The sequence below is a fragment of the Halichoeres trimaculatus genome, unplaced genomic scaffold (genome assembly GCF_033239565.1).
Source record: "Halichoeres trimaculatus isolate MK-OKI-2021-1 unplaced genomic scaffold, fHalTri1.1 fHalTri1_scaffold_6, whole genome shotgun sequence".
Taxonomy (NCBI): Eukaryota; Metazoa; Chordata; class Actinopteri; order Labriformes; family Labridae; genus Halichoeres; species Halichoeres trimaculatus.
Window position 1 is genome coordinate 13,070,267 of NW_027437184.1, and position 18,602 is coordinate 13,088,868.

An 18,602-nucleotide genomic window follows, 5' to 3' on the forward strand; every position below is an offset into this window, starting at 1 on the left:
AATTACATTCTTCAAGGTCCCCTTTGTGTGACTAAGCATAACCTCTATCCTCTGGAGCTGATTTAAAAGCCCTTACTTCTTTTAGGAAGAGGATGAAGTATCATGGATCATGTTATGTAATTTAACAGCATTTCAGAGTCGTGCAGCAATCAGTTCTAAATTTACTTGTGTCTTTCCTTATGTAATGAAATGCTGCAGTTCACCTCTGACAGACATGCAGAGTGTAACCACATCTCAGGTGCTGCCACAGTGGCAGATTGTTGTCCTCGTCTCTATACAGCATCTTCAGAATGCACAGCTATTTCAAGCCACCCACTGCATGAGTCATAGTAGAGGAATAAATACAACAAAGACCTGTGAAGCGGCAAAAAATGATGCCTTAAACCCTGAGAATTACCCTCACATCTTTTTTTTTTTCAATAAAAGCCTTTATCATATCTTTATATTTAGCACATTTATGCAGTTATTCCTGTTTTCCACAGTTGCACTTCTTGTAGGATGTTTGTGGTCTTCTTAGGTCACCAGGATCCCAGAAGTGACCTTAATTGCTCCTGATCGAGGGCCTGTTTAACATTTTTAAATACATATATATGTTCTCAGTTATTTAACCTCCTGGTCAGATAAAGATTCTGACTGTTTATTAGAAGTTTACATTGTCAGGGGATGTTAACATTCCATTGTAAGCTGTTCTGACCCCTCAGAGAAAATCAAAACATCCCATGGCTGGCATATCTCTTCACTGGGTGAAGCCTGAGTTGTTTTTTTGGTTCCATGTTTCAATCTGTTGATGCTAACTAATCCTTAAAACCATGAATTTAGAAGAACTTCAGAAAAGTAACACAAAAGTTTGATGAACTAGCAGATGTTCGATAAAAGTGCAGTCTGGATTAGAGACTTTCTTGCAATCTCGTTTATGTGATTTAAGGTATAATCTGAGGCTGAGTTACATTTCAGAATGTATCGTTGTTTTTTATGTTCTTCTCCTGAAAATGACCCCAACATGCTGCCTGATTCTCCTCTCCTTCTCCTCAGTATGGTGGGTAGGAAGGCTCGAGCGCTGTACGCCTGCAAGGCAGAGCATGACTCGGAGCTGTCCTTCATCGCTGGGACCATCTTTGAGAACGGTGAGTCAGGCGCTGCCCTCTCCAGCAGAGGAAGAAAAAAAAGAAAAGAGGGTTGGCTTATGTTTCTATTGAAACAAAAATAAACAACTGCAAGACTGCTTGTGGAGATTGTTCTTCTTTGCCTTGGTCTTAAGTTTCATTCTTGGGATAAATGTTAAAAAAATCAAATTGGAAGGCTCTTTCACCACTATATTTACAAAGTAATGAAAATGATCTGTGTTCTTCTCTCTTTTATTTTTTTCTGGTTAAAGTGTGCTCATCATTTTGTAGAAAGCAGGGTGCACTGCAGATGTATGAAGAAGACTTTTAGTTGACATTTGCAGTGAATTATTTGAGCTCTGAATCCATATGCTGCCGTCATGTGTTCTTCCCTTTGCAAATATATTGTTGTCCAGCACCTGTACTTTAAGAAGAGCTTAGATGTACATTTGTTGTGCTCTTCTCAGGAGACTAATAGGAGCTGACAAAGCAGATATCATGGCGAACAATGCTTGCGGTGCTTTGTATGGCTTTGTTTTGTATGCACCCAGTTTTGTAATATCTTGGAAATATAATGAGTTATTCAATCTTTTTGGTGTAAAAATAAGTAAGAGGTAAAGGTAAGTGCACTCGCTGACTCAAATAATGGTTTTGGAAACTATTGATGGTATTTGATTTTTTAATAGCTTCCTCTTCCGCCCCTATCTCTTCCCTCCCTCCCCTCCCCTTCGTAATAGAACCATGATGCAGACATTTTTGTGGCTCTCTTACGCCTAATTTCAGCCTCTCTAACCCCAAGCTGCCAGAACTGTAAATCACTTTGCCTCCCTGTAGTTTTCCTTGGCTCAACACTCCTAATGAAAAGCAGATTTGCAAAAATGTAATGTTTATAAAATATTTATGCAGCTTCACTGGCTGTCAGGCAGAAAGCAGTTGATCTGAATTCTTTTTATGGTGTGTCTTTGGAAGTTTATGCAACACAGAGCCAGTAAGGATTCACTTTTTTTTACTCATGCCTTTTGACAACTCGTTCTGTCAGACCCCTCCAGGACCTAAACAGAGCTAGCTGTGTTGAGTTTGTTATGTAATGCAGGGAATTATCATCAGAGCCATTTGGGTCAGAATGTGACCTTGTGGACGGGTAATCTCTGCAGAGGTATGTCAGCGAGCCAGTCTGCTTTGTGGCTAGCCAGAGATAAAACATCCCAGCTGTCCCCACAGAGCTCTTAATGCCTCTTTAGTTGTCATAAGGATACTACAGAAATTTTTGATAGTGTTTATCTTTTGTTTTGGGTTGTAACACAAAATATAATAAGTCTGATTCATACTGAATTAGAAAAAGGCAGAACCATAAAGCTCAAAGGCAGTAACACTCTCTTACTTCAGTTCATTAGTTCATGTTCATTTTCTCTGTATTCGATGTGACACTGGAGGAACTTAGATTTACAGTGAGGACAAGATGTAGGGAACATACAATTCATGTCTGCAGGATCTTTCTGTCTTTTGGCTAAATCAAGCAAAACGTCCTCTTATCTGATAGATCTAGAACAGTGAAATAACTATTTTCTGCATGTAGGAGGCGCAGGTGTTAATGACAGAGGTGTTAATAACAATGAATCCCATCGCCTATTCAGTATCGCACTATTTTTGATCTGCAAAATTTCATTTGTGAGAGACGTGATTACCCTTACATTACGCAAAAATAAATTAATAAAATATCAATGATAAGAAATGATAACACAATAAATATCTTTTCATCCAGTAATGTAAGAAAACACTTAGTATAATACAGTTAGAAATTAAAAAAAAAGTTAAAAGAATTGAAAGAATAAACAAAATAGAAAGAACTACTGCAACAAACTCAGTATTAATTGAATTATTCTCATTGAACCAGTAAAATGTTCCCAAATGACTTCATTATTTCTTATCTATTTTTCTGTTATAAATTTAAAAGCACTGTAAGGACTGTTAAGTCATCCTAAAGTAGTCAAAATGAGACTTTGGTACGTAGACTGAACTTTTTTAGATACATATTGTAAGTAATGGAGGGAACTGGAGCTGAACTGACAAAAAGAAAAAGGTCAGAAGAGCAGAAGAAAGGAGAGTGATAGAGCACAAGTTGTAACACAAGCTAAACTGTTTGTGATAATGTTCATTCCAACCCACATGCGGCAGTTATTCTGCAGTGGTCTGTTCAAACTTGAGAGTCTATCAGTCAAATGAAGAGTGAGGTTATGTTAGCTCTGCTTGGTGAGGTTGGAGTTGGTAGATGAGCTCTGGTTTCCATTGTGTCACATTTCAAACAACAGTGCTACGTTGCTGTTGTGCTACATCCTCACAGCGCTATTCAAACTTTCGAATTCAAGATGCTCAAATAAAATTTTCATGTTTAAAAGGAGGTGGAATGAGCAAAAGGATGGAAGAAATGGTACTTGAACATGCTCTACAGCCTCTTTTAGCCTCTATTGTTGTAGTAACAACCTTAATAGCAGCATCAAACCAACTGTATGCTACATGGTCAACATCAAGATCACAAGCCCTTGTTAATCCTACAGAACACAGCACCAGATGAATTTAGGGTATAGACATGGATGTAGACATTGTGCTGAATGTAGGTCAGTGGTTTAGCTGGGTGATTAATTTGTGTATGTATATATATATAGAGGCTGTAGTCCTTTTTGCCATATGTCGTTCCCCAGTGTTTTGTTCAGCTACCCATCCACATCCCTTGCCTCTTAAATATGGGAATTTAAGTAAAGCCTCAAAAGTAATTTGTAATGAAAAATCCCCTTGATGTTTGTAAAGAGAATGATTTGCTAACAGTGTAGCTTTATTACATCGTTTTACTACATTGTTAGAAATTCTCCCTCCAGACTACAAATCCAAAAATGATTTTAACATCCTAATAAAGTAGCATCATATTTAATTGAAAGCTGTTTTATAATCCAATCACATTTCATCAAAGTACTTCATTCAGCTTTGACTGCCTGCGCCTCTTTAGCTCTAATATGGCACTTTATTACTGTGAAGTTCATAATATGTACCTCTAAATCAAACGTACCAAAATAGCTGAACCAGCACACAGTAACTTTATGAAGACAAAGAATTAAAGTACATAACTACCAAACAAATTTACTACAACTGCCCCCCTTCACAGCAGTGAAGTCTTTTGGACAATTTGATATAAAACATTTAGATAATGAATAACATGTGGAATTAAGTTTCCTGTTCCAAGTTATTTATGTCTGACCCTCATTCCTCCTTCTCTCTCACACACTCTCTGCACATGTGCCTATACAAATGTATGCCGACATATATAAGTGCCACATACACATGGATTTTTCCCCCCCTCTATTTTAAGATGTTTAAACACCATTTTTGTTCTCTTTCTTTCTCCAGTTCATACCTCCAGGGAACCAGGCTGGCTCGAGGGGACTTTGGACAGCCGAACAGGACTGATTCCAGAAAACTATGTTGAGTTTTTATAGTCCAAGGCTAGGAGAAGACTCGATCTGTATGATACTGTACTGGAGATAACCAAACTGGCTGCACAAGACAGAACAGATTTTAGGAGATGTTGTAACAACTGGACCGGCTCACTGGTAAAAAAGCGTCGAGACAGGGACTTGAAAATAGACCAACTAAATCATTTTGATTTGATGTGCAGGAGCAAAGTAGATTGGACTTTGGAGGGAAACTCATAATTGCACTGGAAAAAAAAAAGATGCGTCCAACTGTGGTTCAGACTGTAATTGAACAAGTGTGAATGACTCCTTAAACCCTAGTGATGATGATGTGGTAATGAGCCTGAAATGTGTGTTTGAATGTGTGGGAGACATTGTGTGAGGTGAGTGGGGTTTAGATTTTTAGTCCTTGCTTTATCACTTTGAACTGCACTGCCACTGCTTCAGATCTCCTCTTTTAATCAGACATCAATACAAAGATCCTTCCACAGAGTGGATGGAGGCAAAGAATGAAGTCCAAGGAGAGTGGCCTCTAACTCTGGCCGTGCTAGTTCATCCCTTTACTGTGAGTTTCTGAGTGATAGATAATCTCATTGGAAAGGAGCTTTTCTAAGCTGATTTTAATGATTGGATTTTGTTGTCGAGCTGTAAATGTGTTTTTGAGCACTTGCTAGCGGTCTGGTAATTCCCCAGGACAAGACTCAACCTGGCTAACGTTGTAGAGCGCACAGCTCAGCAGCCGGAGCCTCAGGGCAGATCAGCACAGGGTGAGGTAGCCTTGAAAACAGTTCGCCTAAAGGTCAGCGTTTGGTTCAATGCCTCTCCCAAATGTGAAAAATCCCAAACAAGCTCCACAAGCAGGTCAGGGGTTTAAAACGAAACACTCAAGTAACATCTGATTCCTGCTGCTTAAAATAAGCCTACCCAAAAGGCCTCACTTTAGCTCTCTTGGTTTGTCTGTTGATACTGAGCATGGAGCTGAGCTGGACTGCACTATTCCAGTTCACTATTTTGAATCCTTATTCATCAGGATGTCACACATCAGTTTTTCTCTCAGCTTGTTTAAAAGCTTGGATCTTTTCATCCTAGTTTCAGTGATTATGCCAATTTGTCCAAGAACTTAATTCAAGAAATTTGATCTTCCAAAGCACACCACGGAACCAAAGTTAAGTTAAAGCCAAAAGAAAAAAAAGTGAAACACTCAGTCGTCTGCACGTCGATGAACAGTGCTTCAATCTGAGAGAATATTAAACCCATTTTTTGATCGGTAATTTTTTATGTATAAAGCTGGTCTGCTCTGTGGCTCTGGGGAATGTCCTCATTTCATGACCTAACGCTGATTTTCTCCTTGAACCACTCATGTAACATAATTTTCCTTTGTATGACAGAAAATGAAAAAAAAAACATATTAGTATTTAAAAAATGAAAAAAATCAAATGGGAGTGTGAAAAAACTGAAATGTGAAGTGAGACTACTTTGTTCATATCTAAGCTTCTTATTTATGAGAGTTTCTGAGAGGTGTAATCCTGAACTGTATGCATTCTGAAGTGTTTTATTGACATTGTAAATACATACGCAGCATTTGATAAGGTATAATTTTTTTTTTAATTATGAAATTTTATATTTTGTATTTTTAGCCTACTAACTTAATTCTTTAATTCCATTTTGTTGACCAGATTTTTGTATCATTTAAGTCTATCTGCAGCCTTAAATATTCTTTCAGGTGTTTTTGGTGAATTGACAAGATTGTTGCATTATTAAAGATAAATGTTTTAAAACTGGGTTTGCTGAGACTGAATGTTAGTTATCTGACAGTTTACACAAAAACCTACAATGGTTCTTATTTTCTTAGTATCAAATGTTCAAAAAATTAATGAACTAGTAAGATAACAGCTCAAACTTTTGTAGCAGATTGTAAATGCTTCCTCAAAGCTCTATGAAAGCAACAGAGAACCTTACCTGCTGCCTGTTAAATCCACAAAGAGAGAAACATAAAGAAAAGGATTTTTCAGGAAAATCAAAAGATCATTTCATTTCTATGCTCATCATCTCTGTCTAGTTTTTCTACTGGTTGCTTGGCAACCACATGAAGCCAACAGGTCTCTTACTGAGCAATGCCGATGTTTTCCAAGAAATAGTTCCTGCACATAATGTCACATGGGAGCTACGGATTGATGTTTTTGCATGTGAATAAAATCACTGATGAGGACAAGAGGAAAGATTTTGAGATCAAAATTGTGATATTCAAAAATTAAGGTGTAGTTTTTGAGAAAGAATTCACAATTACAGGTTATGATTAGTCTATATAAATGCTGAAATAGAAGGATATCCACCTGTGAACTCCTGCTCTTAAATGAAGGCTGTGGATCATATTGTGGAGGTGGGGTGGAGATGAAAAGAGGTGAGCTGCTTGTGAGGTTCCTGTCTTGAGAACGGACTCAATCTCAGAATCCTGATGTTTGACACTGTGGTGCTTATATATGGAAGCCCTAGAAGGTCATGATTGAATACTCAGCTTCCTGGAGATAAGCTAATTTTGGCTGTTTTCATCAAGATTTTTCCCTTTTTTTCTCATTATTGCAAGAAAAAGTGTGTTGTTTTTTCAAGACAACACAATCTTTTCTAGTGATGAAAAAATAAGATCAGGTTATTAAGGAAAGTGAAGCCCATTTTTTGTTTCTTAATGCTCTCAATGCTAGTAACCGTGATAAACCCACTGACTCGATTTATAGATAGTCGGGAAATCATCTCATCTCAGGAAAACAAGTACCTTGTTTTTAACAAGATAAATCATACTTAAAGGGCAACTCCGTTTTTTTGACACCTGGATCTTATTTATGGGTGTGTGCATGCTCATATACTCACTCAGACAAACATCGTGCAGCTCGGAGTCCTTCAGAAGTTATTTAGATCCAACCCATTTTAGCCGCACTTAGCGGGGGCCACGGCAAGGCAGCTTCAGCGCGGGACATAATCTCTGCAAAATCGCTCATTTCAGCTAAATTTTTTCATCCATCGCCAGTGTTATCATAAAGTCAGCTCAACTACCGTCTTCAGACTACGACTTTGAGTTTGACGGTTGTCCTTACCGGTTTGAGTCTGAGTACACGAGGACGAGGAGCTCCATGAAAGAAGGATGCAGAGGGAGAGAGACGAAGAGCTGGCTCGAGAACAATAAACAGGAGCACGTCCACGACTCAATGCAAACTGGTGGTGCGCTTGTGGACCGTGTTCGCCTATGGCAACAGAAGAGGAGTGTGTTTGTGACAACGATGGATAGTGATGGATGAAAAAATATAGCCGAAATGAGCGATTTTGCAGAGATGAAGCTCCCTTGCCGTGGCCCCCGCTAAGTGCGGCTAAGATCAGCTGGATCTCAATAACTTCTGAAGGACTCCGAGCTGCACGATGTTTGTTTGAGTGAGTACATGAGCATGCACACACCTATAAATAAGGTCCAGGTGTCAAAAAACCGGAGTTGCCCTTTAATATCTTCTTAACACAAAAACAAAAGCGAGAGCTTGAGCGAACAGAAATAAAATAAAATTAATTATGACCTTTTAGGACTTTTGTGCTGATGAGCTAAAAGTATATAACATCCTTATTTAAATTCAAGCAGCTTGAAGCAGCTCTTCATTTCTATCCCTTCAAATTAGCATACAGGCTAACCATTGTCTAAAATCATGGTTTTTATAACTTAATTCTCCTAACATTACAACTTTCATCGTAATATAATGACTTTTCTCTTAAACTTTACAACTTTATTCTCTACTGTTTTTTTTTCTTAACTGTTTTTTACAGTTGCACTAATTCTCCATTGTAAATGGAAATTGGTGAAAAGTCAATAAGCTTTAAGAGTTTTTTTAGGTCAAATTTTGTAAGTAGAACAAACCAAAGAAACCAGATCTTTTAGGTGTCAGAACTATTTCTCTGCTCCCAAACTGATACCAGTGAAGCAAGGTCGTTCTCAACAAGAAACTAAGTGAGCTGTGTTAAGTAGAAAGCAACAAGTTGTCTGTATTTCACTCAACAGTACCCAGGATGACAAGCATTTTTGGAGCATGCTCAGTTACTGATGTAAGAGGGAAAAAAAATCAAACATTTGAGCTGTGTGTTGAAAAACAGGAAACTTTATTGTGTAAGATGTTTGAACTAAAGAGAAATCTGTTCTTCTAAATTTCCACTTTCCACCTGCCATGATGAAAAACATTATCCAAGTTGTTACCAACACAATGCCAAATCCAATGGCAAAGAACAACACAGATAACTTAATTCAACATTTAATCAAATAGGTGAAAATATCGACACTGACTACAGAAGAGGTGTAATACAGAAGTAAAGCAAACTATTATTTTTTGAAACAAACATTTTATGTTTTTGTTTGTTTTTACATTGGATTACATTTACATAACTGAAATACGAACAAAACGGACTTCAATGAAAGCCATAGCCATATGTACCAGTGAAACATGATCTGCCCTTAATCTTTAAAGATAATATTTGCATGTATTTTATACAAAATAGACTTTATCAACCAATATGAGGGTAGTGCAATTCTGTCAGGCTCTGGTAGATTTACTTTCACATCAAGATTTTCGTTTCATTTTTCTACTTTGTGACCAGTAAATCCTCACAGCAATATACATGGGAGCCAACATCTGGACCTTTACAAAAGATACCTTTTAAAATAAAATATGAAGTACTAGAAGTTGGATAATAAGTGCTACTTTAATTGTAACTGGTTGAATACTTCTGTTTGTTAAATCTTTTTTTTTATTCCTCCTCTGCTTTGGTCACTCTCACTTAACACAAAAATCTCCTCTAGTCTGTCTCGCCTCCCCTTCCCTCCCTCCCTCGTTTCCTTATAACTTTAAAACACAGTGAGCTTTCATGACTTTCCCATTGACTCATAGAATTTACATTTACTTCACAAGACAAACATGTTCAACACTTCCTAATGTATTCAACACGTCTACCCTTATCAAACACAAACAGAAAAGAAAAAAAAAATACTTTCTTGACTCGTTCAATGTACAAAAGGATTGGGTAAAATAATTCATATCAAAGAGGATCAAGAAGATGTATTCAAAATCACAGAAAATATCTTCTTTTTTTATATTTTTTTTTACAATAGATCATTTTCCAAAAGTATTGATATTTGTTAAGGGTTTATCTATTTCCTGATTTGAAATCTCATTTCTATGGCTCTCTGTCTCCCTTTCACAAGGCCTTTAATCGAACATGTAGTTGAAAGGTAAAAGAGAAAAATGTATAGGAGTATAGAGATTATGTCTATGTAAAAATATTTTGTAATAAGAGACACTGTTTACATTGCACTGGATATGTCGGCGCTGCTATATACACCTATGGCCATTTAGAAACGAGCAGGGGTAAAGGTTACATCAACACGTTAAAGCTGGTTTTCTGAAGCACCACCACCACCGGGAAACGACTGTAATACTGTATGCAAAAGTTACCAAAACTAACAGACAGTTTAGTCAAATCTTCCCCAGAATAATTAACAATGAAGTGAGCGGCGTGGTTATTTTTACAGCACAAGGCCACAAGAGCGAGTGAAGCGGGATGAAAGCTGAAAGCCTGCACTGTACATGGAAACAGGCTTGCTGCGAGGGACCGTCCTTTGGTGGAACAGCTGATTAATAACATGATTGGCTCTTATTGAAGACTGGCTTGTATGTGTCTAGAGCCTGCTGTTCTGTAAGCTTTAAGTAACACACAAATGAGCGGTCCCTATGGCAACCTGCTATCTGCTCTGTTAACTGCCATTCAGGGTTATATGTGGTGAGGACGAGTACCATTCAGCAAAAACAGCTATAAGGTCGACATTTTAGGCAAAGAGGCAGATACAAGAAACACCGAGGAAAATAGAAGCATGTCTGCTAAGAAGGGGGAGGGACTGTGTTTGTACAACTGTGCTGTCGACATGTTTCTGCTTGGCTCTCGCATCAGCTGGTACACACACTTTTCAGTTCCAAATGTACCACGAGCTGACCACCACGTGTCTGACAGCAGCAGATAATCCTCAAAATCTTCAAAACACAATGTGTTTGTGCATCTTAATGAAAAGTCTACTATACACTTATCTCTGATGATCACAATCAGTATGTTTAAGCTGGTGTAGGTGTGATACTGAAATAGAAGGAGCACTCTTAAGCTAGGTTACAAATATAACATTATGTTGAAGTCCATCTGAGTTCTCTTACCTTCACATCTCCAGGAAAAAGACATATAAAATATCTCTAATACATTTGGCACTAGTGTATCACATGAGGGTGATAGAGTCTCTCACAGCCTGAGCGTTGATTCATAAATTATTTGGACCAAACTGCATCTTTTAAAAAAAAAAAAAAAAAAAAAAAAATCTGAGATAAAATCCTGCGCTGAGAGCAGAAATTCAATCCAAGGGTGAATCTAATTTTACATCTCATGTACAGAATAATAAGGACTGTTTTATTTCTTTTAAAGACATGTTGGGCTGATTAACTGATACCTCAGTTCATGTTTGTGCAAACACATAAACCTGATTACATGTAGTGTTGATCTCATCTAAAATGCCTTACTTTGGTGACATGCAATACATCTGTGACAAACTTTCAGGAGCACTACATGTGGGTGATGAAAATTAATAAACTTTTATGTGACTGCATGAAAGAATATCTTTATTCTAATTAACAATTAACTGATTATTCCTGTCTGAATACTAATAAATGGTACAAAACATGATTTGAATTCCAGTGGTGTCCACTTAGCACAAGCTACGTGCAGCTTCTAAAATCATTTCTTAAATAAGCTCAATTATAGATTTATTTTCTTTATAAAAAGTTAATCTGAAGGTCAAAATCACACATTACTGTTTGAGAAATCCAGTAGTTCATCATATATACTTCGCATGAGTAAAGGGTACACGTATGACGTGTGTTTTAGGACGTGAAACATCTTGTCATACATTTCTCTCTTTATATGTAATTTTCTGACTATTTCAAACTCATGTAGAAATGTTCATATTTGTACCATATGCTGCTTTCCTTTCAGCACATATGGGATTCAGAACTGAGAGCTGCCCACATTAAAAACACCAAGAAATGACTGCTTGGATAGAAAACAGAGATTGCCAGCATGGAGAAACTAAAGCAGGAAAGATATGCAGAAGGATGTCAACGTTTGATTCTTTTGCAAAACAACAACGGCTTATAAAGGATGGCTATGTAGAGCTTTAAAAGCTACAAGGCACTGTTTTTTCCCTTCTCAGATACATCCTGTGTAAACATTTCGCTGAGTGACTGTGTCTGTGTGTATACATTTTGTATGTTAGTGTGCGTAAGCGTGTATTCAGAAATGCATAAAATAAATGAATATTCCTCTAGATGTTTCTCTTCCACTGGTACGGTATATAAATCAGATCAATACAGAGAAGAAAGGAGAACAGTTGGTCTGTAATGTCCAAAAAGACTCTCATACTTTAGAGTGAGTTTCTAACTTTGCTGTTTATCCCGTCAGTTCTTTGGAAACCAAACAGGTGAGCGCTCACTACATTCTGTGGAGCTGGGAGGGGTGAAAGCAGATGGAGCAAAGGAGCACGAGGCTTCAGCTGCAGCTTCAACAGGCTGAGTAGGACAGTATGTTGGGCGTCACGTCGAGGGAGGGAGAGGTGTCTCTGGGTGCCGGCGTGTCGGTGAAACAGCAAAAAACACAGGTGGCAGGAGAGAGGAAAGAGGCAGGAGGCCACTGAAAGAAACTGCAGGTGATCCTGAGGACAGGGCTGTGGACGGAGAGGGTGAAGAGGGGCCTCTTGCCCACAAGACAGCACATATTTCCTCAAGAGGACAGAATTCTCCCTGGTTAGCCAAGAAGAAAGGTCGGCAGTAAGTTTCCATTGCAAAGTTTAGCCAAAGTGAGGACAGGATTAAGAGATGGAGGTATTGTGCTCCCAGATTAGGCTGAATGGCTGAGTCCTGGAGAGGGCGTGGCAGGATTCCTAGAGGAGGCCTGGGAAAACAGGAGGAATCGAATCAGAGTGATGGGGGAGGCAGGAAAGCAAAGGCTCAGGGCTCTGGGGCAAGCGTGGGGCCCTGGAGAGGTACACGGGGAGGGCAGAATTTAAGGCATTGCTTCACAGTTTAAGGCAGTCATTTCTGATGAAACAGCAGAGGCTTGACGCTCCCGTCTTTGAATTTTGGTATCTGGTTACTGATGATCTCTGCCAGCATCTCAGGGAATTCCACGCTGAGGGTTTTATTGACAAAGGTGTAGAAACAGATCTGGAGAAGACCCTCGACCATCTGGAGGAGACAGAGAGTTTCATTAGACTCTATTAGATACCGAAATCCTCTTTTTTCATTCAAGGGATTATCTTGAATTGAGTCTGGGGTTTCTATACGGACAGTCTTTAATTCTGCGGCTTTATAGAGACAGTGTCTGATGGATTCAAATGGAACATTATGCTCTCAGGGGTATCCATGAGTGTAGTCTTCTGGGTTTATCCCTAATCAGTATGGTACAGGGAACTCAGCTGAACTTCAAGACAGTCTGACTGGACTACAGATGTAAAAATAGGAAGCAGAGGACTCTGAAAAATACTAATTTCCTTCTCCAAATTTATGGCTCCAAACAATGTTCATTGGATAATCTTGGCTACAGCCATTTCAGCACTTCTTCCTTACATCAATAACTTTAATATCAGCAGGGCCGGCGGATTTGCTACTCTTGGGATCCAATTCTATTACAATTTTTGGGATGGCAATTTGATTTAAATTGCGATTCTTCTGTATTTTTTTTTAGTTTGCTTTTTTAACACCAGACCATGTGACTTAGTTAAATGATGATATCAACAGGCTATATCAGGAGCCACATTTTCCCATAAAATGTACATCACGTGAGTCAGAGTGAAACATTTCACCCTCTGCTGGAGAAAAATGGCAACTTTTTTCCAATCCAGTTCATTAACAAATACTGAAATGAAGAATTTGAATTTGAAAAAAAAGAAGAAGATTTATTCAAAAATAATTCCTATTTTGATACTATCGAACAAAATGTCACAATATATTGGTTTTCAAATTTTTCTTCCATCCCTAAAATTCAGAGTTTATTTTTTTGTCTTTTTTCTTTTCAAACTTGTTGTGTGTTTTTCACTTGTTTTGCAGTTTTTTTATGTTTATCATCTGAGCATTCCTCAATTTCATAAGGAATGAGACCTGTGCAAGTGTGTGAGCACCTTTGATTGACTCACCTCCTGCATGGAGTCCAGTAGCTTAGTTAGCTGGTAAAAGCGCTGCCAGTTCTGACTAGCATTCTCCTCTCTCTTGACGATAGCTTTGCCCAGCTCCTTGATGTATGTCATCCGGATCTCATCGAACACCGGCTGGCTTTTCAGGCCATCTTTTGGTACTACACACATATATCCACACAAAGAAACAAAAATAAAAAAAGAAAGAGAAGAGGTTGAAAATTAGCTGGTTTGTCAATATCGGCAAAAAGTCCAACGTGAATGCTAGCTTGCTAACAAAGGACCTGTTCTGCCTTTGGTTCAACAAGAAAAACAATACAGCAGATCCACAATCACCCCTATAATGCAGACGTCTAATGATGATACATCTGTCCAAATTTATACCTAGCCATCTGTTCAGCACATTTTTCATATTTACTTCTGCCAAGGAGGTTATGTTTTTGGGAGATTTTGTCTGTTTGTCTGTGAACAACATAACTCAAAAAGTAATGAACAGATCTTGATGAAATTTTCGGAAAACATTCAAAATTGGATAAGGAAGAATTGATCAAATTTTGGAGGTGATCAAGATTACTGTCTGGATCCAGGATTTTGTTAAAGGATTCTTTATCATTGTGAGATAGGGCCAGTTTCACCATATGTGTATATAACTCCATAAAAAATGGTCAGATTGCTTTGCAAGAGAAGACAAGAAAAGGTCACCATGATTTCTGACAGATGTAAAAGTATGATCCAGATCCTGGTAATATTCTGGATACTAAGATCTGTAATATGAAAAATCTGGGTCATCATAATTTTTAGCACTGCCAGGTAACAAATTATCATACAAACTTGCAACTAATACCAAATTGTAGCAGACAGTCTGCTGAGAGGGAGTACAAAATTAAATTAGGACTAAAGTGTTGCATGACAATTACAATATGTCTGGCGGAGGTCTGCACTCTCTGAGTGCTCTTCTAGTTAAACATCTGTCTCAAACTGAAAACCCATCAGCACTGTTGCTATTTGTCTCAGTCTGATCTCCATCCTGTTCTGTGTTGCAACAAACAGCAACAAGCATTAAAACTTCATTAAACCTTACTGTTTAAGACCCCATCATGGACCAGCAGGAGACGCAGGCTAAAAACACTCAAATGCATGCACACACCTACGAACCAGAATGTGGTAGGTAGTGGAAAATATGCTAAACCAATGCTTACATCACTGGCAACCAGGGAGCGTGTTCTGGTGAGTTGTGAGGCCAAGATGTAAAACAACAACAACACATCTAACAAGAGCAGTAAATATTTGGTATCACATCAGAAAAGGATAAACTGTGTGGACCGTGTGAAATTTTGGTGATGATTATCATCACAAGTTACAAAATAAGGTTAAAAACCACCAAACAGCTGAAACAGACATCAGATCTGCAGTAGTCATAACAACAGTGTCAAACCACGGCAGACTTCGTGTCAGTCTGGTGTCTGGCACTGGGCCCAGGAAAAAACACAGTTGCTGGCCCAGAGATAGTGCAAAGCCACAGAGGGCAGGATCAGGGTGAATTAGAGTCTGATTTACATAACCAGATAAGTGGGAGATGCCACAGTGCACGAGCTGTCTGGCCTCTCAAATATGCAATGCAGATCAATCTTTCTGCACTGGCCTGCAAATTCTAACAGCCTCATAGATGTCTTTATTTTTCACTCCAATGATAAGCAATAATTAAAAACAGTTCAAATCAGTTGTGCTGACCTGACAGCATTTCCATCCCTCGAGGGACAGATGGAAAAAGCTCCCAGGTACAAAAAGGCAACCGAGGCTTGGGATGGAAATGTCATTTCCTCAACATAACGAGCAGATCACCACTAAAGTGCATCCTTTCCCCTGCCATTCAGAGAGACAGAGGAGGAAAGATGGATGCTTTCCTCTGCAGAGAAGAGCAAAATCTACATAAATAGGAAGCATTTGGTTGTATAACGCTGTTCTCGGGCTGTGTGCTGTCTTTTTGAGAATTGACTGTTTTCTTTGACGAATGCTTCTTGTGCAGGTAGGAGGAAAAGTAAAGGCTACTTGACATTTTATTTCTGTCTTCCCTTTGCTGGTGTCCTTTAAATATCCTTTAAATGTAATTCATGCAAATCAAAACATGTTTGGGATAAATTTGGAAGGATATTTTTTAGAGAAAAAGATGATTCTTTCTGAATGCAATTTGCAGAAAACCAAATTATCAAAAATTGAGGTTTTATTGTGATGAGTTTTCATTATGCAATTACACCAAACAGAGAGCCATATTTATCCTCTCAGATAAGAAATTGAAAGTTGTGTTCAATTAAAGCCAAATTGGAAATGTAATGATTTTGAATCAAACTTTAGGTAATCTCCAGTTACAAAACAAGGCTGCATCTGTCCTCGCACACTTCTGTCTGCTTGAACACCTCCTCAACTGCGGTAGTAACCAGAACCACAGAGGATGAACAAACTGTACGCTCACAGCAAAAAGGAGCTTCCAAGAAAGCTCCCAAAACTGGATAGAGTGATAAGTTGTTATGAAAGACCTTTAGAGAAGAAAAAAAAAACTCCTCTGACATTCTTGCGATGTTGTACATCATCATGTGTTTTTTTTTTAAAGACTGGCAAAAACTAACATCCTTGTTATCTAGTACTTTGACAGCAACAGCAAGACACTGAAAATTCCTGGTGCAATCTGGTCTACAAAGTTTTATTCTGTTTTGATGTCTCATCCGGCTTTGAAGAGAAATGTCTGATGTGTGATTGTTTGATTTGGTGCAAGAGGACATGTTTCAGAAGAACCCTGAGCTTTGAAAACTGAATATGGGGATAAAAAGACATCATCAAACCAAAAAAGAGACTCGTGGCTTAATGGAAGAAAGTGTTGAAAAACCTAAAGGTCCTCCACTGAAATGTAAACCAAAGGGAAGAACTAGAGAGTTACGCACAAGCAATTCATTCACTGCAAAAAACTGAAAACTATCAAGTGTTTTTGTCTTATTTTAAGTAAAAATTGTCCTTTTATACTTGATATGAGCCACATTCACCTGACCAGTCCAAAAAAATCTTATTATAAGTTATTTAAAGATAAAAATGAGGTCTGAATTGTTTGAAACAAGTGAAAAAAATATGCCAATGGAACAAGAAAAATTAGCTTTCCAAAAATTTCCAAAATTTGCTTGAAACTTGAATCATGTCTTAATACAATTAACTTTTCTATTTTCTATTGGCAGATTATTTTTTACTTGTTACAAGCCATTCAGACCTCACTTTTTTTCTTGAATAACAAAATATAAGACATTTTCTGGACTAGTCAGGTGTATGCGGCTTATATTGAGTCTTTAAAGGCATTCTCTACTGAAAATAAGACAAAAACACTTGAAAAGATTTTATTTTTTTTCCAGTGTTAATGCTGCTATTTCACATCTGATGAAACACAAGCTAAAGATTAAGCATCTAACACTAAATTTTTTATGAATTTATTTAAGTAATTTCTCCACAAAATTGTAGTTGGCTAATACAACTACTCACAATTCATTCAGGTACAGTTTAGTCCTGTGATCAAGCAGACACTTCTGGTGTTATAAATGAAGCCAACTGCAGTTCCACAAGTGGCCACTTGAGGCTAGCTCCAAATGCCCATTAGCTCCCATGTTAAAAATTTAACATATTAACAGACTATCAAAGTTAAAGAGTTATGTGGCATGTAGCCAATTTATTTCTATCTGTACATTACTGTATGATGTGTACATGTTTTTTTAAACTATTTCTTAATGTGAAATATCAGCAATGCCTTTGATTTGACTGAGACATGGTGAGACTGAAAAACCTGCCTCAGCTCCATCTCTTTGCTTGTTTCTCAGGTGGCTAAAACTCCTACTGAGTCTTTTTCCCTAATAGAGGGTTTGCGTTTATGTCACTTCCCCTCAGAGACACACCCACTCTGGCAAAACAAATCCCACTTAGCATTGTGAAGAGCGACTCCAAACACGGCGGGACCGGAAAATGTGGAATATAACATGTAATAAAGGATCTTTGGACTCAACATTGATCTGTAAAAGCTACCAAAGAACCAGGGGTCTACGAACATCTACATATGGACAGGAATCATATCCTGACATTTATTTCTACCTGATTTCAATGCCACACACAAACACACAATGTATAGCCTGAGAGCTATGAAAGCCTCTATATGATTCAATTTACAGTAAACTGAGTATTGACCCAAGTAAATACATGTATTACCTATCTGTACTTTTGTTATTCAACACAAACTGTATTATTATTAAACGTTTAGTCTTCACGACAATATTTAAGTATAATATCAAATACTTTATAGAACACAGCTACAAGTGCTAGTGCTGGAGTCTCCCCTTATTTGGAAAACTGGGTTAGTCTCAGTTTAAGTTAGTTTACAAATCATGTCAAGCACAAGGTTCATAATCACACAAAGACAAAAATGTTTCAGTTATGAAAAATAAAGCTGAATGAAAAATGCTAACATTTAGATATTTTGTCATTTAAGGAATCATTAAACCCAAAAATGCAGCTTTAATTAAAGTTAACTGACACAAAATGGGAACCACAAATCAAGCTATCACTGCTTGGATTGGTGCAGTAAATTGCAGCAATCCTTCTGTCTCTCTTTGTCTCTCAGTAGCCTTTCAAAACATAGCTCTGGTTGCTTTTCAAACATGTTTTTTGTCAACGTTTGTTACAACCTATCTGTAAATCAATATTCTTTAACTTATTAAATGCACAGAATCACTTCATTGAGTGCACAGACTGGCTGAGAAATCAAAA

At 37.8% G+C, this 18,602-nt stretch overlaps 2 protein-coding genes across 3 annotated transcripts in view; one reads left to right on the top strand and one right to left on the bottom strand.

Moving 5' to 3' along the window:
* LOC141791536 (rho GTPase-activating protein 26-like) overlaps nt 1-6,271 on the top strand; it is a 103,000-nt gene extending 96,729 nt beyond the window's left edge. The window contains exons 23-24 of the mRNA XM_074672092.1: nt 1,033-1,124; nt 4,503-6,271. Coding sequence (XP_074528193.1) covers nt 1,033-1,124; nt 4,503-4,591 — 181 coding nt within the window. The 3' untranslated portion in view covers nt 4,592-6,271. The remainder of the gene's footprint in view (nt 1-1,032; nt 1,125-4,502) is intronic.
* Nucleotides 6,272-8,679: 2,408 nt separating this feature from the next.
* Nucleotides 8,680-18,602, bottom strand: part of LOC141791285 (glucocorticoid receptor-like) — a 74,212-nt gene continuing 64,289 nt past the window's right edge. For both annotated transcript variants that reach the window (XM_074671600.1, XM_074671599.1), the window contains 2 exons: nt 13,815-13,972; nt 8,680-12,867 (listed from right to left, as the gene is read on the bottom strand). In XM_074671600.1, the coding sequence (XP_074527701.1) occupies nt 12,715-12,867; nt 13,815-13,972 (311 nt within the window). In that variant the 3' untranslated portion in view covers nt 8,680-12,714. The remainder of the gene's footprint in view (nt 12,868-13,814; nt 13,973-18,602) is intronic.